This window comes from Panulirus ornatus, chromosome 27, assembly GCF_036320965.1.
Source record: "Panulirus ornatus isolate Po-2019 chromosome 27, ASM3632096v1, whole genome shotgun sequence".
In the NCBI taxonomy this organism is placed as follows: Eukaryota; Metazoa; Arthropoda; class Malacostraca; order Decapoda; family Palinuridae; genus Panulirus; species Panulirus ornatus.
Window position 1 is genome coordinate 9,938,096 of NC_092250.1, and position 25,911 is coordinate 9,964,006.

Sequence of the window (25,911 nt, forward strand, 5' to 3'; positions counted from 1 at the left end):
GTGTTTGATGATAGAGTGGCAGATATAGGGTGTTTTGGTCGAGGTGGTGTGCAAAGTGAGAGGGTTAGGGAAAATGATTTGGTAAACAGAGAAGAGGTAGTGAAAGCTTTGCGGAAGATGAAAGTCGGCAAGGCAGCAGGTTTGGATGGTATTGCAGTGGAATTTATTAAAAAAGGGGGTGACTGTATTGTTGACTGGTTGGTAAGGTTATTTAATGTATGTATGACTCATGGTGAGGTGCCTGAGGATTGGCGGAATGCGTGCATAGTGCCATTGTACAAAGGCAAAGGGGATAAGAGTGAGTGCTCAAATTACAGAGGTATAAGTTTGTTGAGTATTCCTGGTAAATTATATGGGAGGGTATTGATTGAGAGGGTGAAGGCATGTACAGAGCATCAGATTGGGGAAGAGCAGTGTGGTTTCAGAAGTGGTAGAGGATGTGTGGATCAGGTGTTTGCTTTGAAGAATGTATGTGAGAAATACTTAGAAAAGCAAATGGATTTGTATGTAGCATTTATGGATCTGGAGAAGGCATATGATAGAGTTGATAGAGATGCTCTGTGGAAGGTATTAAGAATATTTGGTGTGGGAGGAAAGTTGTTAGAAGCAGTGAAAAGTTTTTATCGAGGATGTAAGGCATGTGTACGTGTAGGAAGAGAGGAAAGTGATTGGTTCTCAGTGAATGTAGGTTTGCGGCAGGGGTGTGTGTGGTGTCTCCATGGTTGTTTAATTTGTTTATGGATGGGGTTGTTAGGGAGGTAAATGCAAGAGTTTTGGAAAGAGGGGCAAGTATGAAGTCTGTTGGGGATGAGAGAGCTTGGGAAGTGAGTCAGTTGTTGTTCGCTGATGATACAGCGCTGGTGGCTGATTCATGTGAGAAACTGCAGAAGCTGGTGACTGAGTTTGGTAAAGTGTGTGAAAGAAGAAAGTTAAGAGTAAATGTGAATAAGAGCAAGGTTATTAGGTACAGTAGGGTTGAGGGTGAAGTCAATTGGGAGGTGAGTTTGAATGGAGAAAAACTGGAGGAAGTGAAGTGTTTTAGATATCTGGGAGTGGATCTGGCAGCGGATGGAACCATGGAAGCGGAAGTGGATCATAGGGTGGGGGAGGGGGCGAAAATTCTGGGGGCCTTGATGAATGTGTGGAAGTCGAGAACATTATCTCGGAAAGCAAAAATGGGTATGTTTGAAGGAATAGTGGTTCCAACAATGTTGTATGGTTGCGAGGCGTGGGCTATGGATAGAGTTGTGCGCAGGAGGATGGATGTGCTGGAAATGAGATGTTTGAGGACAATGTGTGGTGTGAGGTGGTTTGATCGAGTGAGTAACGTAAGGGTAAGAGAGATGTGTGGAAATAAAAAGAGCGTGGTTGAGAGAGCAGAAGAGGGTGTTTTGAAGTGGTTTGGCCACATGGAGAGAATGAGTGAGGAAAGATTGACCAAGAGGATATATGTGTCGGAGGTGGAGGGAACGAGAAGAGGGAGACCAAATTGGAGGTGGAAAGATGGAGTGAAAAAGATTTTGTGTGATCGGGGCCTGAACATGCAGGAGGGTGAAAGGAGGGCAAGGAATAGAGTGAATTGGAGCGATGTGGTATACCGGGGTTGACGTGCTGTCGGTGGATTGAATCGGGGCATGTGGAGCGTCTGGGGTGGGCCATGGAGGGCTGTGTAGGTATGTATATTTGCGTGTGTGGACGTATGTATGTACATGTGTATAGGGGGGGTTGGGCCATTTCTTTCGTCTGTTTCCTTGCGCTACCTCGCAAACGCGGGAGACAGCGACAAAGTATAAAAAAAAAATATATATATATATATATATATATATATATATATATATATATATATATATATATATATATATATATATATAGATCTAGATAAATAAATGTTCAGTTTTCGTTGTAGTTTTATTTCCTGTACGTGTTATCAACAAACTTCGATATCTTACAGGAAAGTCAATTATCGGTGTAGCTAATATACTGGAAAGTTTATTTAGTGTCAAGAGTATTCCAGCCATTCTAAGACTTGGCTGTTAATCACCGTCCTTTGTTTGTGGCCAGTCCTCTGGTTTTCTACCTACGAAATCACAAAACGTTCTATAACTTGGTAGTTATCTTTTATGCGGGACTTAAACAAACGTTTTCTGAAAATGAAAATGATCCACCAACTATCGCACTTTCATCATCAGCTTGTGGATGGTCTGCTGGAGTGGTCTTCAGTGCTGGAAATACGGAAGGTGAGCGCTAAGGACTACATCCAGTACGCCTGCACCGCTTTCAACTCCCTGGGCTCTCTTACCACTAATTACACCCTCGGCCCTCCAGTGCCGCCAACAGTGCCAACTCATCTACATGTGAGGCAGCTACTGTGCTAAATTTTCTTATCCTTTTCCAACGTTTGTTTAGAAAGAGACACAGCAATCTTTGATAGAGATGTTGACGTGAAAAGGATTCTAGAGATTCTAAGAAATTCTTCTGATGTAAGACTATAGAGTGCACAGAGTTCATCAAAACAATATAAGGATATGTAATATACTGCAACTGATTCATTCTGCTTTTTCCTTGGGAACTGTTTGTAGGTGAGTACGGTGACGGCCAACACCGTCTCCTTATCTTGGACGAACAATGACAGTGAAGTGCTTGGCTTCACTGTCAGATACCAAGCAGCTGGCTCTTCAGACTATGAGGTAAGCAGTAGAACCACTCATTATGCTACCACTGCTATATAATCTATAGTCCACTGAAGAAAATTCACTGCTCTCTCTCTTCCCTTAGTTTGTGGACGTGCGTGGCATCAACGCGTCTTCCGTTATCATCGAGGGATTAACCTCTGGGGCCGAGTATTACTTTACCATCCAGGCCTACAGCGAGCAAGGCCGCTCACACTACACTTCACCAGCTGTCGTCATCACCATGCTCAGTGAGTATCAGGGACAGCTGAACTTCCAACGCCATAGCTTAACAGGAACCTCACCAGATTTCGCTATGATTCTTAGTAATTACCAGAGCCAGCTGGACTTTCAACGTCGTAACCTAACAAGCACCACAGAAGCTGTCGGTATTTCGTGGCTCAGTAAGTAGAGAGGCTAGCTAGATTCTCAACATCATTACTTAATAAACACCTCACTAACGGTCAATCTAACGAATATCATTATATACCGGCGTCACCTGAATCTTTGCCACCATAAGATGCGATTATTGTCATACTTATTACTCAGTAGCGACCTTGGCATAGTACATTTGGTCTTTGATGTGGACTAGACACTATGTATATATATATATATATATATATATATATATATATATATATATATATATATATATATATATATATATATATATATATATATATATATATATATATATATATATATATATATATATATATATATATATATAGTGAGAGGACAAGAGCAAGGGAAGGAGTAGCAATACTCCTGAAACAGGAGTTGTGGGAGTATGTGATAGAGTGTAAGAAAGTAAATTCTCGATTAATATGGGTAAAACTGAATGTTGATGGAGAGAGGTGGGTGATTATTGGTGCATATGCACCTGGGCATGAGAAGAAAGATCAAGAGAGGCAAGTGTTTTGGGAGCAGCTGAATGAGTGTGTTAGTGGTTTTGATGCACGATACCGGGTTATAGTGATGGGTGATTTGAATGCAAAGGTGAGTAATGTGGCAGTTGAGGGAATAATTGGTATACATGGGGTGTTCAGTGTTGTAAATGGAAATGGTGAAGAGCTTGTAGATTTATGTGCTGAAAAAGGACTGATGATTGGGAATACCTGGTTTAAAAAGCGAGATATACATAAGTATACTTATGTAAGTAGGAGAGATGGCCAGAGAGCGTTATTGGATTACGTGTTAATTGACAGGCGTGCGAAAGAGAGACTTTTGGATGTTAATGTGCTGAGAGGTGCAACTGGAGGGATGTCTGATCATTATCTTGTGGAGGCTAAGGTGAAGATTTGTATGGGTTTTCAGAAAAGAAGAGTGAATGTTGGGGTGAAGAGGGTGGTGAGAGTAAGTGAGCTTGAGAAGGAGACCTGTGTGAGGAAGTACCAGGAGAGACTGAGTACAGAATGGAAAAAGGTGAGAACAATGGAAGCAAGGGGAGTGGGGGAGGAATGGGATGTATTTAGGGAATCAGTGATGGATTGCGCAAAAGATGCTTGTGGCATGAGAAGAGTGGGAGGTGGGTTAATTAGAAAGGGTAGTGAGTGGTGGGATGAAGAAGTAAGAGTATTAGTGAAAGAGAAGAGAGAGGCATTTGGACGATTTTTGCAGGGAAAAAATGCAATTGAGTGGGAGATGTATAAAAGAAAGAGACAGGAGGTCAAGAGAAAGGTGCAAGAGGTGAAACAAAGGGCAAATGAGAGTTGGGGTGAGAGAGTATCATTAAATTTTAGGGAGAATAAAAAGATGTTCTGGAAGGAGGTAAATAAAGTGCGTAAGACAAGGGAGCAAATGGGAACTTCAGTGAAGGGCGCAAATGGGGAGGTGATAACAAGTAGTGGTGATGTGAGAAGGAGATGGAGTGAGTATTTTGAAGGTTTGTTGAATGTGTTTGATGATAGAGTGGCAGATATAGGGTGTTTTTGTCGAGGTGGTGTGCAAAGTGAGAGGGTTAGGGAAAATGATTTGGTAAACAGAGAAGAGGTAGTGAAAGCTTTGCGGAAGATGAAAGCCGGCAAGGCAGCAGGTTTGGATGGTATTGCAGTGGAATTTATTAAAAAAGGGGGTGACTGTATTGTTGACTGGTTGGTAAGGTTATTTAATGTATGTATGACTCATGGTGAGGTGCCTGAGGATTGGCGGAATGCGTGCATAGTGCCATTGTACAAAGGCAAAGGGGATAAGAGTGAGTGCTCAAATTACAGAGGTATAAGTTTGTTGAGTATTCCTGGTAAATTATATGGGAGGGTATTGTTTGAGAGGGTGAAGGCATGTACAGAGCATCAGATTGGGGAAGAGCAGTGTGGTTTCAGAAGTGGTAGAGGATGTGTGGATCAGGTGTTTGCTTTGAATAATGTATGTGAGAAATACCTAGAAAAGCAAATGGATTTGTATGTAGCATTTATGGATCTGGAGAAGGCATATGATAGAGTTGATAGCGATGCTCTGTGGAAGGTATTAAGAATATATGGTGTGGGAGGCAAGTTGTTAGAAGCAGTGAAAAGTTTTTATCGAGGATGTAAGGCATGTGTACGTGTAGGAAGAGAGGAAAGTGATTGGTTCTCAGTGAATGTAGGTTTGCGGCAGGGATGTTTGATGTCTCCATGGTTGTTTAATTTGTTTATGGATGGGGTGGTTAGGGAGGTGAATGCAAGAGTTTTGGAAAGAGGGGCAAGTATGAAGTCTGTTGGGGATGAGAGAGCCTAGGAAGTAAGTCTGTCGTTGTTCGCTGATGATACAGCGCTGGTGGCTGATTCATGTGAGAAACTGCAGAAGCTGGTGACTGAGTTTGGTAAAGTGTGTGAAAGAAGAAAGTTAAGAGTAAATGTGAATAAGAGCAAGTTTATTAGGTACAGTAGGGTTGAGGGTCAAGTCAATTGGGAGGTGAGTTTGAATGGAGAAAAACTGGAGGAAGTGAAGTGTTTTAGATATCTGGGAGTGGATCTGGCAGCGGATGGAACCATGGAAGCGGAAGTGGATCATAGGGTGGGGGAGGGGGCAAAAATCCTGGGAGCCTTGAAGAATATGTGGAAGTCGAGAACATTATCTCGGAAAGCAAAAATGGGTATGTTTGAAGGAATAGTGGTTCCAACAATGTTGTATGGTTGCGAGGCGTGGGCTATGGATAGAGTTGTGCGCAGGATGATGGATGTGCTGGAAATGAGATGTTTGAGGACAATGTGTGGTGTGAGGTGGTTTGATCGAGTAAATAACGTAAGGGTAAGAGAGATGTGTGGAAATAAAAAGAGCGTCGTTGAGAGAGCAGAAGAGGGTGTTTTGAAATGGTTTAGGAACATGGAGAGAATGAGTGAGGAAAGATTGACCACGAGGATATATGTGTCGGAGGTGGAGGGAACGAGGAGAAGAGGGAGACCAAATTGTAGGTGGAAAGATGGAGTGAAAAAGATTTTGTGTGATCGGGGCCTGAACATGCAGGAGGGTGAAAGGAGGGCAAGGAATAGAATGAATTGGAGCGATGTGGTATACCGGGGTTGACGTGCTGTCAGTGGATTGAATCAAGGCATGTGAAGCGTCTGGGGTAAACCATGGAAAGCTGTGTAGGTATGTATATTTGCGTGTGTGGACGTATGTATATACATGTGTATGGGGGTGGGTTGGGCCATTTCTTTCGTCTGTTTCCTTGCGCTACCTCGCAAACGCGGGAGACAGCGACAAAGAAAAAAAAAAAAAAAAATATATATATATATATATATATATATATATATATATATATATATAGAGGGGCTAGGGGAGAAAGAATACTTCCCACGTATTCCCTGCGTGTCGTAGAAGGCGACTAAAAGGGGAGGGAGAGTGGAGTTGGAAATCCTCCCCTCTTGTTTTTTTTTTTTAATTTTCCAAAAGAAGGACAGAGAAGGGGGCCAGGTGAGGATATTCCCTCAAAGGCCCAGTCGTCTATTCTTAACGCTACCTCGCTAACGCGGGAAATGGCGAATAGTTTGAAAAAAAAAATATACAGATATACATATATATATGTACGTATATATATATATATATATATATATATATATATATATATATATATATATATATATATATATATATATATATATATATATATATATATATATATATATATATATATATATATATTCATATATATATATATATATATATATATATATATATATATATATATATATATATATATATATATATATATATATATATATATATATATATATATATATATATATATATTACAGAGGTATAAGTTTGTTGAGTATTCCTGGTAAATTATATGGGAGGGTATTGATTGAGAGGGTGAAGGCATGTACAGAGCATCAGATTGGGGAAGAGCAGTGTGGTTTCAGAAGTGGTAGAGGATGTGTGGATCAGGTGTTTGCTTTGAAGAATGTATGTGAGAAATACTTAGAAAAGCAAATGGATTTGTATATAGCATTGATGGATCTGGAGAAGGCATATGATAGAGTTGATAGAGATGCTCTGTGGAAGGTATTAAGAATATATGGTGTGGGAGGAAAGTTGTTAGAAGCAGTGAAAAGTTTTTATCGTGGATGTAAGGCATGTGTAAGTGTAGGAAGAGAGGAAAGTGATTGGTTCTCAGTGAATGTAGGTTTACGGCAGGGGTGTTTGATGTCTCCATGGTTGTTTAATTTGTTTATGGATGGGGTTGTTAGGGAGGTAAATGCAAGAGTTTTGGAAAGAGGGGCAAGTATGAAGTCTGTTGGGGATGAGAGAGCTTGGGAAGTGAGTCAGTTGTTGTTCGCTAATGATACAGCGCTGGTGGCTTATTCATGTGAGAAACTGCAGAAGCTGGTGACTGAGTTTGGTAAAGTGTGTGGAAGAAGAAAGTTAAGAGTAAATATGAATAAGAGCAAAGTTATTAGGTACAATATGGTAGAGGGTCAAGTCAATTGGAAGGTGAGTTTGAATGGAGAAAAACTGGAGGAAGTGAAGTGTTTTAGATATCTGGGAGTGGATCTGGCAGCGGATGGAACCATGGAAGCGGAAGTGGATCATAGGGTGGGGGAGGGGGCGAAAATTCTGGGGGCCTTGAAGAATGTGTGGAAGTCGAGAACATTATCTCGGAAAGCAAAAATGGATATGTTTGAAGGAATAGTGGTTCCAACAATGTTGTATGGTTGCGAGGCGTGGGCTATGGATAGAGTTGTGCGCAGGAGGATGGATGTGCTGGAAATGAGATGTCTGAGGACAATGTGTGGTGTGAGGTGGTTTGATCGAGTGAGTAACGTAAGGGTAAGAGAGATGTGTGGAAATAAAAAGAGCGTGGTTGAGAGAGCAGAAGAGAGTGTTTTGAAGTGGTTTGGGCACATGGAGAGAATGAGTGAGGAAAGATTGACCAAGAGGATATATGTGTCGGAGGTGGAGGGAACGAGGAGAAGAGGGAGACCAAATTGGAGGTGGAAAGATGGAGTGAAAAAGAGTTTGTGTGATCGGGGCCTGAACATGCAGGAGGGTGAAAGGAGGGCAAGGAATAGAGTGAATTGGAGCGATGTGGTATACCGGGGTTGACGTGCTGTCAGTGGATTGAATCAAGGCATGTGAAGCGTCTGGGGTAAACCATGGAAAGCTGTGTAGGTATGTATATTTGCGTGTTTGGAAGTATGTATATACATGTGTATGGGGGGGGTTGGGCCATTTCTTTCGTCTGTTTCCTTGCGCTACCTCGCAAACGCGGGAGACAGCGACAAAGTATAATAATAATAATAATAATAATAATATATATATATATATATATATATATACATATTTATATATATATATATATATATATGTATATATATATATATATATTTTTTTTTTTTTTTTTATACTTTGTCGCTGTCTCCCGCGTTTGCGAGGTAGCGCAAGGAAACAGACGAAAGAAATGGCCCAACCCCCCCATACACATGTACATACACACGTCCACACACGCAAATATACATACCTACACAGCTTTCCATGGTTTACCCCAGACGCTTCACATGCCTTGATTCAATCCACTGACAGCACGTCAACCCCTGTATACCACATCGCTCCAATTCACTCTATTCCTTGCCCTCCTTTCACCCTCCTGCATGTTCAGGCCCCGATCACACAAAATCCTTTTCACTCCATCTTTCCACCTCCAATTTGGTCTCCCTCTTCTCCTCGTTCCCTCCACCTCCGACACATATATCCTCTTGGTCAATCTTTCCTCACTCATTCTCTCCATGTGCCCAAACCACTTCAAAACACCCTCTTCTGCTCTCTCAACCACGCTCTTTTTATTTCCACACATCTCTCTTACCCTTACGTTACTTACTCGATCAAACCACCTCACACCACACATTGTCCTCAAACATCTCATTTCCAGCACATCCATCCTCCTACGCACAACTCTATCCATAGCCCACGCCTCGCAACCATACAACATTGTTGGAACTACTATTCCTTCAAACATACCCATTTTTGCTTTCCGGGATAATGTTCTCGACTTCCACACATTTTTCAAGGCTCCCAAAATTTTCGCCCCCTCCCCCACCCTATGATCCACTTCCGCTTCCATGGTTCCATCCGCTGACAGATCCACTCCCAGATATCTAAAACACTTCACTTCCTCCAGCCTCTCACCATTCAAACTCACCTCCCAATTGACTTGACCCTCAACCCTACTGTACCTAATAACCTTGCTCTTATTGACATTTACTCTTAACTTTCTTCTTCCACACACTTTACCAAACTCAGTCACCAGCTTCTGCAGTTTCTCACATGAATCCGCCACCAGCGCTGTATCATCAGCGAACAACAATTGACTCACTTCCCAAGCTCTCTCATCCCCAACAGACTTCATACTTGCCCCTCTTTCCAAAACTCTTGCATTTACCTCCCTAACAACCCCATCCATAAACAAATTAAACAACCATGGAGACATCACACACCCCTGCCGCAAACCTACATTCACTGAGAACCAATCACTTTCCTCTCTTCCTACACGTACACATGCCTTACATCCTCGATAAAAACTTTTCACTGCTTCTAAGAACTTTCCTCCCACACCATATATTCTTAATACCTTCCACAGAGCATCTCTATCAACTCTATCATATGCCTTCTCCAGATCCATAAATGCTACATACAAATCCATTTGCTTTTCTAAGTATTTCTCACATACATTCTTCAAAGCAAACACCTGATCCACACATCCTCTACCACTTCTGAAACCACACTGCTCTTCCCCAATCTGATGCTCTGTACATGCCTTCACCCTCTCAATCAATACCCTCCCATATAATTTACCAGGAATACTCAACAAACTTATACCTCTGTAATTTGAGCACTCACTCTTATCCCCTTTGCCTTTGTACAATGGCACTATGCAAGCATTCCGCCAATCCTCAGGCACCTCACCATGAGTCATACATACATTAAATAACCTTACCAACCAGTCAACAATACAGTCACCCCCTTTTTTAATAAATTCCACTGCAATACCATCCAAACCTGCTGCCTTGCCGGCTTTCATCTTCCGCAAAGCTTTTACTACCTCTTCTCTATATATATATATATATATATATATATATATATATATATATATATATATATATATATATATATATATATTTTTTTTTTTTTTTTTTTTTTTTATACTTTGTCGCTGTCTCCCTGGGGATAGGAGAGAAAGAATACTTCCCACGTATTCCCTGCGTGTCGTAGAAGGCGACTAAAAGGGAAGGGAGCGGGGAGCTGGAAATCCTCAACTCTTGTTTTTTTTTTTTTAATTTTCCAAAAGAAGGAACAGAGAAGGGGGCCAGGTGAGGATATTCCCTCAGAGGCCCAGTCCGCTGTTCTTATTGCTACCTTGCTAATGCGGGAAATGGCGAATAGTTTGAAAGAATAATATAATATATATATATATATATATATATATATATATATATATATATATATATATATATATATATATATATATATATATATATATATATATATATATATATATATATATATATATATATATATATATATATATATATATATATATATATATATATATATATATATATATATATATATATACATATATATATATATATATATATATATATATATATATATATATATATATATATATATATATATATATATATATGATAGTTTCAATCTCAACACATCGAACTAGAAAGGTTGTTTTTCTTTCCCGAAATCCCAATCATTTCTTATTAATTCAAAAGGATGTTGCCTAATCATGCAGCATAATATGGTTCAGGTCTGGTGGTTACAGAAGCCAGTGTAGTAATATTTTGGAAATTCTGACGTGTAATCCGCGTAATAGCATGAGAAGGTTATCCCTTTGGTTCTAGTGATACTGATATTTGTTTCATCAAGTTCCTCGTAGATGAAAATATGTGAAGTCCTATTTCAACATCGTAGCATCATTCTTCTTCCTGAAGCTGTAAGTCAGGTAGTTTGCCCTAAAAGTGAAATTCGCTATCAATAGATGTAGCCGTAGATCATAAATTTTGTGTACAATGACCTTAATGCATGTATGCATTGTGAGAACGAGGAACCCAGTCTGAAAAATGGGAATACTGGTGAGAGCAAAAGGAAGGGTATACTTTCAAAATCAATACAAAAGCTGTTGTGTTTGACAGATTTAATGTAAGAATGTATCTTATTTGAGAACAAAACCAAAACTAAAACAAGATATAGATGAGTCATGACTGGCTGTCAAAAATCATGAAGGATATCAAAAAAATTCATGACGATTGACGAAGAGTTTGTTTCTGTTTGATTGAGGATACAACATTAAGAAAATGGAAGCGTATGTAATAATTTTCCTATTAAGAGCTCATATACAGCAGAGGTAAAGGACTGGCTGTTGAACGATTCATCTGGTGTTGTAATGCTGTTATGGCTTCACTTACCACACTAGAGTATGTATGATTCGGGTTACTGCTAGTCGTACAGATGTCAAGGGATGTGGAGGAGCAGCTGGTGAGACTATTCGTTTATCAGTAGATGTGAAAGAAGAGATGCTCATGATAAGTCTTAAGGTTCCTGTTCCAATAGATGGCAGGAACAGGATCGTGTCAGTAACTATAATAGAGGAGAGGCTTATGATACGTCATAAGGTTCCTGTTTCAGTGGATATGGATGAGGCGTTACTGTTAAAACTTCAAGTGTGCGCAGATGTGGAAGAGGAAGGGTTCTTGATACGTTAGAATTTAACTGTTTAGTAATTGTGGATGAGTACTACTGTTCCAGGTTCAAGTGTTTCAGATGCAGATGAAGTAGTTATGCTGGCGATTTATATGTCAACAAATATGGAGGGTGTAGTGGTGCTATCAGAGGTAAATTTGCCAGCAGATATGGAGAATGGGGTGGCCAACAGCAGCAGCAGCAGCAACAACAACCTGGACCAGCCACGAATTCCAAGGCTCATCTTGCTTCTCATGTGTCTCACCGGAGCTGCGCTCCTCGTCCTTAACATCTCCATCATTGTTTGCTTCGTCCGCCGACATGCCATCAAGAGAAGCGCTTCAGGTAACACGTATTATTTTTTTCTTTTTATCTTTTTAGTTTTAGTGGACAAAAGTATTCATGAAGTGATTCCTTATATTTCATTATCTGAAAAAAAGTTGGCGATGCAAGCACACACACACACTCACACACACACACACACACACACACACACACACACACACACACACACACACACACACACACGGGCCTTCGTGGTGTGCTGGTTGACGTTCTTGACCATGAGACAGAACGGGCCCGCCCGAGGCTGAGCCCGCATGGGTTCGAATTGTGGACGCGGCAATCGGCCAGCACCCAATCCAGGTGTTTATCCTTCCCTTAGGCTGGCCGATAAATGGATACTTGGTTTAGGTTGGTGCATTTGTGTGTTATTGCATACAAATATATACATAAGAATAAAGACATTGTACATATACACAAATAAAGAGACTGGGAATCACGAGTATGAGAACTTTCCCTACAAGACACAAATACTATTTACGAACAGTAATAACACAGGAGTTCCAGCAGGCAGGCTGGCTCCATCAAGGTTACAGTCAAGACAGACACCTGTTTTGCAGGTAAGGAGAGAGAGTATTATTCTGAGAGCACCTTAGGAGCTTTTGGCACAACAAAAATCAAAGGAGTAATATAATTGAAAGAATAATAGCATTTGTTAAGTGCTGTATAATTAAACATCAATAAACGTTAGTTGCCATATTTGCTGGTTGGGATTTCAACATCCCGATCACGGTAATCGCAATAAATATATCAATGCAAATGAATCAAGATGGTGACAGTCAGATGGAAACCTAGTAAAACCGTAACAGTAAGAAGACGAAAAATAGAGGCGAGTAATTCAAACTGGCAAACCTGGAAACTAAAAACGTTCGTCTCTGGGAGACCTATTCTATTGGCTTTAAACAACGAACCAAACGAACCGGTATTATTAGATATCTGGGAAGCGTTTAAAAGGTAATAGCAACGCATACGCCAGGAAGGAAGTTACCATAAGCTAGCATAAAGTGAATGTACTTGAGTAAGCTTAGCCTGTCTCTAACCCACAAAGCTGTCTACTTCTACCACAAGTTATAAGCAATGTGGGAGGAAATAAGGTAAAAGCTTGAAAACGGAAAATCAAACAGGGATGGTTTCTCTTTCAGCGTTAGAATGTGAACTGTGACAGCTGATAGCTCCCTACTAATGCAGTACACAAACTTTTGCTCAGAATCTCCCACCCAAAGGGGAAAATGTAAAAACTGGAGGGCAGTGATAATGGCCATGATGAATACCAGCGAACGCCAGAAGCAAACCTAGAGGACAAGGTGAGGAAACTTGAGGACAATCATAGAAGCCATAGAATGAGACTAGAGGACAACGTGAGGAAACATGAAAAATGCCTAGTAGAACTAGAAGTGGACAAACTAAACCAGAATATGAGGGAGAATGATGGTAGCACTAAGACAATGAAGGGTGCTTTCAGTATGAATACACATGAAAAATGCGATACAAAGAAGGGCAGGCAAGAACTGGATTTTTCTAGGCCGAAGTGTTCATACTGTGCTTGACTTTGGGGGAAGCAAACAGGAAATCAGACAGGACACAGGACCCAGACAGGGAATACTGTTGAGGAAAGATGAGGTTCCACGAGAGTCCCTCCTGGTAAAAGAGTTTTATAACAAAACTATAAGCAAGTGCTGTAGACGGTTCAGTGAAATATACAATGAAATGGTCAGACTATGAGAGAGAGAGAGAGAGAGAGAGAGAGAGAGAGAGAGAGAGAGAGAGAGAGAGAGAGAGAGAGAGAGAGAGAGAGAGAGAGAGAGAGAGAGAGAGAGAGAGAGAGAGAGAGAGAGAGAGAGAGAGAGAGAGAGAGAGAGAGAGAGAGAGCTCAAGGATACATTATGGCAAGGTATTATATACCCTGCCGCCGACCAACATACGAATGATACAGGAGAGCATATAAAAGCACATGAAAATGAAATGAGCACCATAAGGTCATGAAATAGTATTGTGGACAAAGAAAGAAACAATCCAGAATTCTTCTATCAGTTCATCTGGGGTAGACTATCGTGTCGGTTGAAGAGCAGCAAATCTGGCTAAAATATTGGAACGGAAGAATTACTTGAGGATGCTGAAAGACTTTTGTGAAGCGCTGAATGATATATTCAAAAGTGTTTGTACTGTGACGAAAAATGATGCACTATCAATGTGTAAGAGGGAAGAAGCCTTCAGGGGTATGGAAATTCACTGAAATGACAAAATCAACCTATAAAAACAACTTGACCCATGAAAGGCTCATGGACTTGAAGTCTGGTCTTACGTGCTGAGGCACTTACTAGGCCACTCGACATATCATTCAACAGGTTACTAGGGGAAAGGATAGTTTCACGGAAAATGGAAAGTTCGTGTGTGCCTGTCTGTGCTTTAGAAACGTGACTGGCAATCACTCTGAAGTACTACCCAGTCTGACGAACAAGCGTGGTTTGTGAGAATTGGAAAAGATAATCAGGCAACAAATGAACGACTACTTTCAAAGAAGTAACTATTTCACTGAAAGGCAACACTGTTTCAGTGAAAAAGAATGAGGTCTTACATTACGAATCATCAGGAATTCTATATGTAACAAGGTGAGCTACATCTTAGATCCAAGATAGGGATAGGTTGCCTGTGTGTTCATACACTGCCAAAGAGCTTTTGAAGTCGCGTCTCGTCTGTGGTTGATACAGAAGACGGGGGAGACACCTTCACTAGACAGGAGATTATCTTTGTAAAGAGGTAAGAGAAGCATTCCGAAGATGAGCTATGGGTCACAAGTGCTGTGTTCCGTGGCTCTGTCTTGGACAAATTACTATTCTTCTTGAATATAAGTTACTCTCCGAAGAAATTGGACTCTTGTCTATAAGTGTCTGCAGGTGATATTAGCGCCATGAGAAAAATATGGAATGGCGACGATTGTATCAGAATAACGGATACCTAGACAAAAATCTGAAGATCCAGGGGCTGTCATTTGTGTCTAATATGCCTTAAGGATTACATATGAAAATTGAAAAAGAGGCAGTTCTCACGCTTACAAATCTTAAAATCGCGTTCAAGTGTATGGATAAGGAAAAATTTGATACGGTATTTCATAAAGTTGGTAGACGTTATGGATGAACACAAGAGCAAGGCAATGGATGCCATTCATTTTAAAAAAATCTAAAATACTATATGATAGCATCAAAGTTCAGGAGATGGAGCCCAGCGAGATTATAACTCTCTCCATGCTGGAGAGACATGCGAACGAACACACACACACACACACACACACACACACACACACTTCCTCGGTGTACTGACTATATTTCCTGACCAAGAGACAGAACCGTGTAGATTAATTTCCTGGACGCAGCAGTCAGCCCACATCCAATCCAGGCGTTCATCATACCCTCGGGACTAGTCTATGAGTACCTGCAATATATATATATATATATATATATATATATATATATATATATATATATATATATATATATATATATATATATATATGTATATATATATATATTTTTTTTTTCATACTATTCGCCATTTCCCGCGATAGCGAGGTAGCGTTAAGAACAGAGGACTGGGCCTTTGAGGGAATATCCTCACCTGGCCCTCTTCTCTGTTCCTTCTTTTGGAAAAAAAAAAAAAAAACGAGAGGGGAGGATTTCCAGCCTCCCGCTCCCTTCCCTTTTAGTCGCCTTCTACGACACGCACGGAATACGTGGGAAGTATTCTTTCTCCCCTATCCCCAGGGAATATATATATATATATATATATATATATATATATATATATATATATATATATATATATATATATATATATATCATCCCTGGGGATAGTGGAGAAAGAATACTTCACACGTATTCCCTGCGTGCCGTAGAAGGCGACTAGAAGGGGCTGGAGCGGTTGGCTGGAACCGCCAAATCCTTGTATTTAAATTTCTAAAAGGGGAAACAGAAGAAGGAGTCATGCGGGGAGTGCTTATCTTCCTCGAAGGCTCAGATTCGGGTGTTTATGTGTTTGTGGGTGTAAGCAGGATGGGAAAAATAGGTATTATGTCTGAGGAAAAAAAAAACTGGATGTTTTGGCTCGGAGTGAAACGGGGCTCAAGGGTAAAGGGGAAGAGTGGTTTTGGAATGTCTTGGGAGTAAAGTCAATGGTTGGTAAAAGGACAAGAGCGAAGTAGGAGTAGAACTCCTCCTAAGGCGGGAGTTATAGGGACGTGTGATAAAGTATAAGAAAGCAAATTCTAGATTGATATGGGTAAAACTGAAAGTGGACAGAGAGAGATGGATGATTATTGGTGCATATGCACCTGGTCATGAGAAGAAAGATCATGAGAGGCAAGTGTCTTGGGAGCAGCTGCGTGATTGTGTTAGCAGCTTTGATGTACGAGACCGGATTATTGTGATGGGTGATTTGAATGCAAAGGTGATTAATGTGGCAGTTGAGGGTTTAATTGATGTACATGGGGTATTCAGTGTTTTAAATAAATATGATGAAGAACGTGTGGATTTGTGTGCTGAAAAAGGAATGGTGATTGGGGATATCATGTTTAAAAAGAGATATACATATGTATACGTATGTAAGTAGGAGTGATGGCCAGAGGGCGTTATTGAATTACGTGTTAAGTAATAGGCGTGTGAAAGAGAGACTTTTGGATGTTAATGTGCTGAGAGGGGCAGCTGGAGGGGTATCTGATCACTATCTTGTGGCGGCGAAGTTGAAGATTTGTAGAGGTTTTCAGAAAAGAAGAGAGAATGTCGGGGAAAAGAGAGTGGTGAGAGTAAGTGAACTTGGAAAGGAGACCTCTGTGAGGAAGTATAAGGAGAGATTGAGTGCAGAATGGAAAAAAGTGAGAGCAAATAACATAAGGGGGGCTGGGGGAGGAATGGGATGTATTTAGGGAATCAGTGATGGCTTACGCAAAAGATGCTTGTGGTGGGAGGTCCTTATCACTCAAAAGAATTTGTGGTGGGAGGTCCTTATCACTCAAAAGAATTTGAGTGATAAGGACCTGAACATGCAGGAGAGTGAAAGGCGTGCAAGAAATAGAATGAACTGGAATGATACCGGGGTCGAGGTGCTGTCAATGGATTGAACCAGGGCATGTAAAGCGTCTGGGGTAAACCATAGAAAGGTCGGTGGGAACTGAATGTGGAAAGGGAGCTATAGTTTCGGTGCATTACACATGGCAGCTAGAGACTGAGTGTGAACGAATGTGGCCTTTTTTGTCTTTTCCTGGCGCTACCTCGCTGGAGGCGGGGAGTGGGGGCGCGTGGTGATACTGTATCATGTGTAGCGGGATGGCGATGAATGCAGCAAATAAAAATATGTACTTATGTATATATGTATATGTCTGTGTATTTACATATAAGCATACGCTGAAATGTATATGTAAATGTGTGTGTATGCGCGTAAACGTATATGCATGTGTCTGTGGGTGGGTTGGGCCACTATTTTAACTTTCTAAAATGGGATACAGAAGAAGGAGTCACGCGGGGAGTGCTCATCCTCCTCGAAGGCTCAGATTGGGGTCTCTAAATGTGTGTGAATGTAACAAAGACGAGAAAGAAGGAGATATATGCACTATGTTTGAGGAATGGAACCTGGATGTTTTGGCTCTGAGTGAAATGAAGCTCAACGGGAAAGGGGAAGAGTGGTTTGGGAATGTTTTGGGAGTAAAATCAGGGGTTGGTGAGAAGACAAGAGCTAGGGAAGGAGTAGCAATACTCCTGAAACAGTTATGGAAGTATGTGATTGATATTGGTAAAACTGAAAGTGGATGGACAGAGATGGGTGATTATTGGTGCCTTTGCACCAATTCATGAGACTGATATAGGTAAAACTGAAAGTGGACAGAGAGAGATGTTTGATTATTGGTGCCTATGCACCAATGCATGAGAAGAAAGATCATGAGAGGCAAGTGTTTTGGGAGCAGCTGACTGAGTGTGCTAGCAGTTTTGATGCACGAGACTAGGAAATAGTTATGGGTGATTTGAATGCAAAGGTGAGTAATGTGGCAGTTGAGGGAGTGACTGGTGTACATGGGGTGCTCAGTGTTGTAAATGGAAATGTTGAAGAGCTTGTAGATTTGTGTGCTGAAAAAGAACTGGTGATTGGTAATACCTGGTTTAAAATGAGAGATATACATAAGTATACGTATGTAAGTAGGAGAGATGGCCAAAGAGCGTTATTGGATTTTGTGTTAATTGATTGGCGCGTGAAAGAGACGCTTTTGGATGTTAATGTGCTGAGAGGTGCAACTGGAGGGATGTCTGATCATTATCTTGTGGAGGCGAAGGTGATTTGTATAAGTTTTCAGAAAAGAAGAGAGAATGTTGGGGTGAAGAGAGTGGTGAGAGTAAGTAAGTTTGGGGAAGGAGACTTGTGTGAGGAAGTACCAAGAGAGACTCAGTGCAGAATGGAAAAAGGTAAGAGCAAAGAACGCAAGGGGAATGGGGGAGGAATGGGATGTATTTGGGGAAGCAGTGATGGCTTGCGCAAATGATGCTTGTGGCATTTGAAGCGTGGGAGGTGGGCAGATTAGAAAGGGTAGCAAGTGGTGGAATGAAGAAGTAAGATTATTAGTGAAAGAGAAGAGAGAGGAATTTGGACGAGTTTTGCAGGGATATAGTGCAAATGACTGGGAGACTTATGAAAGAAAGAGGCAGAGGGAAAGGTGCAACAGGTGAAAAAGAGGTCAAATGAGAGTTGGGTGAGAGAGCATCATTAAATTTTAGGGAGAAGAAAAAGATGTTTTGGAAGGAGGTAAATAAAGTGCGTAAGACAAGAGATAAAATAGGAACATCAGTGAAGGGGACTAATGGGGATATATAACAAGTAGTGGCAATGTGAGAAGGAGATGGAGTGTGTATTTTGAAGGTTTGTTGAATGTGTTAGATGATAGAGTGGCATATATAGGGCGTTTTGGTGCGAGGTGAGAGGGTAAGGGAGAATAATTTGGTAAACAGAGAAGAGGCAGTAAAATCTTTGCGAAAGATGAAAGCCGGCAAGGCAGCAGGTTTGGATAGTATTGCAGTGGAATTTCTTAAAAAAAGAGGTGACTGTGTTGTTGACTGGTTAGTAAGGATATTTAATGTATGTATGACTCTTGGTGAGGTGCCTGAGGATTGGCAGAATGCATGCATAGTGTTATTGTACAAAGGCAAAGGGATAAAGGTGAGTGTTCAAATTACAAAGGTATAAGTTTGTTGAGTATTCCTGGGAAATCATATGGGAGGGTATTGATTGAGAGGGTGAAGGCATGTACAGAGCATTAGACTGGGAAGAGCAGTGTGTTTTCAGAAGTGGTAGAGGATGTGTGGATAAGATGTTTGTTTTGAAGAATGTATGTGAGAAATACTTGGAAAAAGCATATGATAGAATTGATGGAGATGCTCTATGGAAGGTGTGGAAGGAAAGTTGCTAGAAACAGTGAAAAGTCTTTAACGAGGATATAATGCATGTGTGCGTGTAGGAAGAGAGGAAAGTTATTGGCTCTCAGTGAATCTCGGTTTGCGGCAGGGGTGCGTGATGTCTCCATGGTTGTTTAATTTGTTTAAGGATGGGGTTGTTTGGGAAATGAATGCAAGAGTTTTGGAAAGAGGGACAAGTATGCAGTTTGCTGTGAAAGAGAGGGCCTGGGAAGTGAGTCAGTTGTTGTTCGCTGATGATACAGCGCTGTTGGCTGATTTCGGTGAGAAACTGCAGAAGCTGGTGACTGAGTTTGGTAAAGTGTGTGAAAGAAGAAAGTTGAGAGTAAATGTGAGTAAGAGCAAGGTTATTAGGTACAGTAAGGTTGAAGGACAAATCAATTGGGAGGTAAGTTTGAATGGAGAAAAACTGGTAGGATGTGAAGTGTTTTAGATATTTGGGAGTGGATTTGACAGCGGATGGACCCATGGAAGCGTAAGTGAGTCACAGGGTGGGGGAGGGGCGAAAGTCCTGGGTGCGTTGAAAGATGTGTGGAAGGCGAGAACATTATCTCGGACATGAAACCTCAAAGAGAGTAAGGGTTCACAGGTAGTAGAACAACCTTGTAATACCTTTGGTATTCTTACGTCTGACTACTTGAATCCCCAGGGGTCACGGCAAAGTAAAACGTTCTAAGTCATCTTCTTACAGGTTCATCGAATAAGACAACAGCCGTGGACGTGTTCACTCCGCCAACAACTCCCGGTTCAGCTGGCCACGATGACCTAAAGAGAGGACGCCCTGTGGATATAGTGGCTGCTACGGATAACCAAGTGCGTCTCGCAGGCCTCTATTGCGGTTGCAAGTAGTTACTAGCTGCATGTGTTCACTGATGCTTTTCGAGAGCTTTTGTTAATTTCATATTCATTTAGGAGGCTTCGAAATTGTGAATAGAATTATCACCGCCAATAAGTTTTGCTTTAATTGTAATATCTATCCATTGCTTAATCTGATTATCATTCGCCAGGACATAGTGAGTGTCAAGAAAGAGGTGAATCCTGAAGAGCTGGGTATTGTGAGTCAGCAGGTCATTACCGCCTCAGCAAGACTACACGCATCATCACCACTTATGAGTCACCAAGATACGACAGAGAAAACACATCAGCTTATCAAATCTCCAACAGGCAGTCACAAAGCTGTTGCATTTATGACTCCACCACTTGGCGTACAGCCAGTCATGAAAGAAACTCATCAATTACGAACCACATCACCACTCATCGAACACAAAATCACCAGAGAAACACCACACATACAAGTGACGCCACCATATCCCAGTCACCAAGTCATTGTAAGTCTACCACATACTACACTGCCAATCGCTTGCGGCAGTCCGAGACTAAGTAACAACAGTTCATCGCATGACGGAGAAATTGATATGCATAAAGAAAATACATTAACTCAATATGATGACCTTTCAGAAGGAAACGTTAGCGAATCCTCCTCAGACAGTCCCATTCATGGGAAGAATGTGGCAAGTCAGAGAGTTTCGAGTGTGGCTTCTAATATACCAGATGTATGTCTAAAAAGCTCCAGACCTTATGAACCTTTAATCCGTCGCCATCAAAACGAATCTCTCCAACAACATGCTGAAGCAGACAAAGTTTCAGTCTCATCGCAGCTGAGCATTGACTCGTGCGTTGACATACATGGTCAAACTCGTCGAGGTTCATCTCCTTCCCATCCACATTCGAAACTAGGTTCTCCGCATCCAGCAACACCTCACTACGACACTAAATCACGTGGCCAACGACAGTCGCAGACGTCGCCACTCTGCCTCCCTTCAAAACCCGCCTCGCAAGTCATTTATCATGGGCAGCCTCATATACAGCAGCAGTTGGAGGACCAACAACTGCATCAACAGCTACAAGAAGTAAAGCCACACCAACACTACTCGGCTCAGAAACCCAGCCACCAACTGGGGCATTACCATCTTCAGCACCAAGAGCACACTCATGGTCCCTTCATAGAAGAATGTGAACTTCAATGTAACCGGAACGAACATCATCAAGATTTGCATCGTCCCCCACATATGCATGGTTATCAGAAGATTCATGAACGTCAACAGAGGCAGCCCTTACAACAGCAGCAGCAGCAGCACCATCATCACCAGCAAAGTCCCGAAGGTCAACAGGAGCAACAGCCATATCAGCAACATCAACATTATCATCAACGGTCGCATAATCCGACAGATAACCAGCATTATCAACACAGGCAACAGCTCCCAATGCAGCAGCGTTATCAGCAAGAACATAAGCTTGAGGAACAACAGCAGCTTCACTATTTTGAAGACCATCCACATCACAAACAGTTACACTATCCAGGAGAGCATCAGCAACTGCCTGGTATTGAAGACAGTGAGCATCGTCATCACCTGCATCACACCGAGAGTCATCAACACCACCCACACCAACATGAGAAAAACACAGCACACTTCCTACCAATGAACGAGAAACAGCATCCTAAAGATCTGGGTCTAGACTGCTGTAAGCTAGAGTCACGTCTATGTTACCAAGAGCCACATCATCACCCTCATTACATGCAAGAACATTCACACTACGATCCTTCAGCTCGTAAACCCCTACAGTACGAAACATCGACCTGTGAACTACCACATTACGACCCATCAACCTGTAAACCTGTACATTACGAGCCATTACCATGTCGACATCCGCAGTACGATCCTTCAAATTGTAACCCGCCCCAGTACGAACCATCAGCCTGCGAACAACCGCAGTGTAACCCATCACACCTCACGAAATATTATGCTTATTCTCCGAAATGTTGCCACGAAAGATGCAGAGAGACGAGGCTAGGAGAGGTTACCTAGTCCATCATCTATACTGCCTATAAAGAATTATTTATGCCAGTTATATTATATCATATCTTCCCCCTAGGACTACTGGTGTGCGAGCTGGTCCTTGTGTCTCGGTTTCCCGTTATGTTTCTGAGATCACTAGCTTGATGGTTGGTTGCTTGGTCTGAGTTCGACCCATCACCTGCCAGGGTCATTTAAAGCCGTAAACGTCAAGCTACATCAACCACCCCGAAATATCAACACCTCCTGAGGCGCTTCGGATAATTTCAGCGCTACGTACACTCTCACTGTATATGTGGCCCATAACCACAGCTTGAGAATTAAATAATGAAAGATACGCACAGGAATTTCGAAATCTTTGAGCAGAAAACAAGAATACAGACATATCTTTATCTTCGGACTGTAGCTTATCTAAAGCCGACAACGATTGATTTTTGACAAAAGAAGAAAAAAAAAAGACACATTTTTGAAAATCTATATATTTTCATCTGATCCACTGCAAGCGAAGAAGTCGTGCTCATCATCTTTGATAGAATACCTATTGTGTTCATTGCAGTGATATGATTCATATGCAACAATATGACAAAAACATGAGAGTTTGTAGCTTAAAAGTACGTCGCCATGTTGGATGACTTATTATTGCCACAGTGATGTACGTCAAAAGAACTATCATTAATCTACGAACATTTGTTGTTGCTGTAATCTGAATTTGTTTCCCCTTTGTGAAGAATTACATGTTATGAGTCACATGTCATCCGTCTTTTTTATAGTAGCTATCAATTAGAAGAGTCTTCATTAAAAACGAAAATTATACCTTTGAGAATGTGATTAGTTGATTAATAGATTAATATCCTTTTAATGACCTATGTACCGAACTATTTATCGATGTCTAAAATATTGTTATTAAACCACGTTATATGTCCTGAAAATGAATCACTGTTATATTCTTTTAACCATACGAAAATAAAATATTTATTTTGTAACTGATCATTTTTACTACCATCAGCAACGTCTTTAGAGACGTTGACTATATCTATAACTGTAGCTCTGGGGTTGAGTACACTTTGCTGATCGTCACTTGAAAATACCAGGCTGTGCCAGTCTTCTTTTTATAATTCATTTAAAGGCATCTGCTTCGTCCAGCTTAGACAGTTGTTGGAAGCACAACCACTGAAGAAGCATTTGTAGCATGATAAGTGGAGTAAGTATTTTGGTGTTGCGACAACTCGTTTTTTTCATTTTTGTTGTATTGTTTTGCATCTAGATATTTGTATTGCCTGATACATATGACTGCAACCACACACACACATGGGATAAGACAAGGAAGTAGTGAATTTGAAAAATATCCTGTAGTTAGTGTGTACCTTACCTTACTACCTTACCTTCTTGCCCCTTACCTTACTACCTTACCTTCCTGCCCTAGGAGTCCCTTCTACCCTTATGACGCTCTGCAGGTGTGTGTATGAACGTACATTCAATCTAGCTGAAAGGATTCAGAAGGTAAGTAACTAGGGAATAAAGTAGAATTCACTAAAAAACACAAAAAGTGAAGACAGATATACGTCTTTTTTTTTTACATTTTCTACATACCCTAGACGGTGCTCAGCAAGACGCAACTCCTGTAACACACAAAGAGCATGCAACTATAGGGGCTGATCAACAAACTCAGAGAATGAAGGTTTATGCAGAGGAAGAGTCCTCAGGAAACAAAGATAAACAAAATATTTAGAAGCTATAACAAGAATAATCTACTCGGTTAGTGACGAAGGAATTGAAGCTTATGTAGTCTTATTGATGTAAGGTGTAGAGGAGTGCAGAGCACACAAGATTAGTGACTATCAGTAAAAAGAGAGATTCTAAAGAAAGTCATCAACACGGAAGCTGACGATTAAACGTTGAACAACATAGCAGAGAAGTGAGATGTACCAAAATTAGAAAGATCAGTAAGGGATGAAGCTAACAGACGCAAATAACTCTTAGGGAAAGAAAAAAAAAGAAATTTCTATGAAAAGATTAAGAGTTTAAATAGTTAGTGGAAGGTACGAGAAATGGTAGCACGTAGAGTGTATAACTCCTTCCTGTAAATTGCAATAAGTAATTACAAACAAACACACGCAAGGGCTTCCCTGGTGTCGTTGTTTGTTGTCCCTAACAATGACTCAATATCGGACCCGCCTGGGCGGTGCAATTGGCCCACAACCATCCCAATTTATCCTCTCTTCGAGTTTGATTTTAGGAGGGAAATCAAAATCAATAGAAAGACAAATTGATTTAGAGAACATTTCTATTCAACTGATAAGAAAGAAAAAATATGAAAGTTAGAAAAGGAATATATATATATATATATATATATATATATATATATATATATATATATATATATATATATATATATATATATATATATATATATATATATATTTTTTTTTTTTCTTTTTTTATACCTCGTCGCTGTCTCCCGCGGTTGCGAGGTAGCGCAAGGAAACAGACGAAAGAAATGGCCCAACCCACCCATACACATGTACATACACACGTCCACACACGCAAATATACATACCTACACAGCTTTCCATGGTTTACCCCGGACGCCTCACATGCCTTGATTCAATCCACTGACAGCACGTCAACCCCTGTATACCACATCGCTCCAATTCACTCAATTCCTTGCCCTCCTTTCACCCTCCTGCATGTTCAGGCCCCGATCACACAAAATCCTTTTCACTCCATCTTTCCACCTCCAATTTGGTCTCCCTCTTCTCCTCGTTCCCTCCACCTCCGACACATATATCCTCTTGGTCAATCTTTCCTCACTCATTCTCTCCATGTGCCCAAACCATTTCAAAACACCCTCTTCTGCTCTCTCAACCACGCTCTTTTTATTTCCACACATCTCTCTTACCCTTACGTTACTTACTCGATCAAACCACCTCACACCACACATTGTCCTCAAACATCTCATTTCCAGCACCTCCATCCTCCTGCGCACAACTCTATCCATAGCCCACGCCTCGCAACCATACAACATTGTTGGAACCACTATTCCTTCAAACATACCCATTTTTGCTTTCCGAGATAATGTTCTCGACTACCACACATTTTTCAAGGCTCCCAAAATTTTCGCTCCCTCCCCCACCCTATGATCCACTTCCGCTTCCATGGTTCCATCCGCTGACAGATCCACTCCCAGATATCTAAAACACTTCACTTCCTCCAGTTTTTCTCCATTCAAACTCACCTCCCAATTGACTTGACCCTCAACCCTACTGTACCTAATAACCTTGCTCTTATTCACATTTACTCTTAACTTTCTTCTACCACACACTTTACCAAACTCCGTCACCAGCTTCTGCAGTTTCTCACATGAATCCGCCACCAGCGCTGTATCATCTGCGAACAACAACTGACTCACTTCCCAAGCTCTCTCAT

The 25,911-nt window shown here is 41.0% G+C and overlaps 1 protein-coding gene across 2 annotated transcripts in view; it reads left to right on the forward strand.

Annotated features, from left to right (window-relative positions):
- Nucleotides 1–23,433, forward strand: part of LOC139757573 (nephrin-like) — a 943,851-nt gene extending 920,418 nt beyond the window's left edge. For both annotated transcript variants that reach the window (XM_071678177.1, XM_071678178.1), the window contains exons 18-23: nucleotides 2,190–2,354; nucleotides 2,580–2,687; nucleotides 2,776–2,920; nucleotides 12,012–12,188; nucleotides 20,322–20,443; nucleotides 20,638–23,433. In XM_071678177.1, the coding sequence (XP_071534278.1) occupies nucleotides 2,190–2,354; nucleotides 2,580–2,687; nucleotides 2,776–2,920; nucleotides 12,012–12,188; nucleotides 20,322–20,443; nucleotides 20,638–22,497 (2,577 nt within the window). In that variant the 3' untranslated portion in view covers nucleotides 22,498–23,433. The remainder of the gene's footprint in view (nucleotides 1–2,189; nucleotides 2,355–2,579; nucleotides 2,688–2,775; nucleotides 2,921–12,011; nucleotides 12,189–20,321; nucleotides 20,444–20,637) is intronic.
- The last annotated feature ends 2,478 nt before the right edge of the window (nucleotides 23,434–25,911 follow it).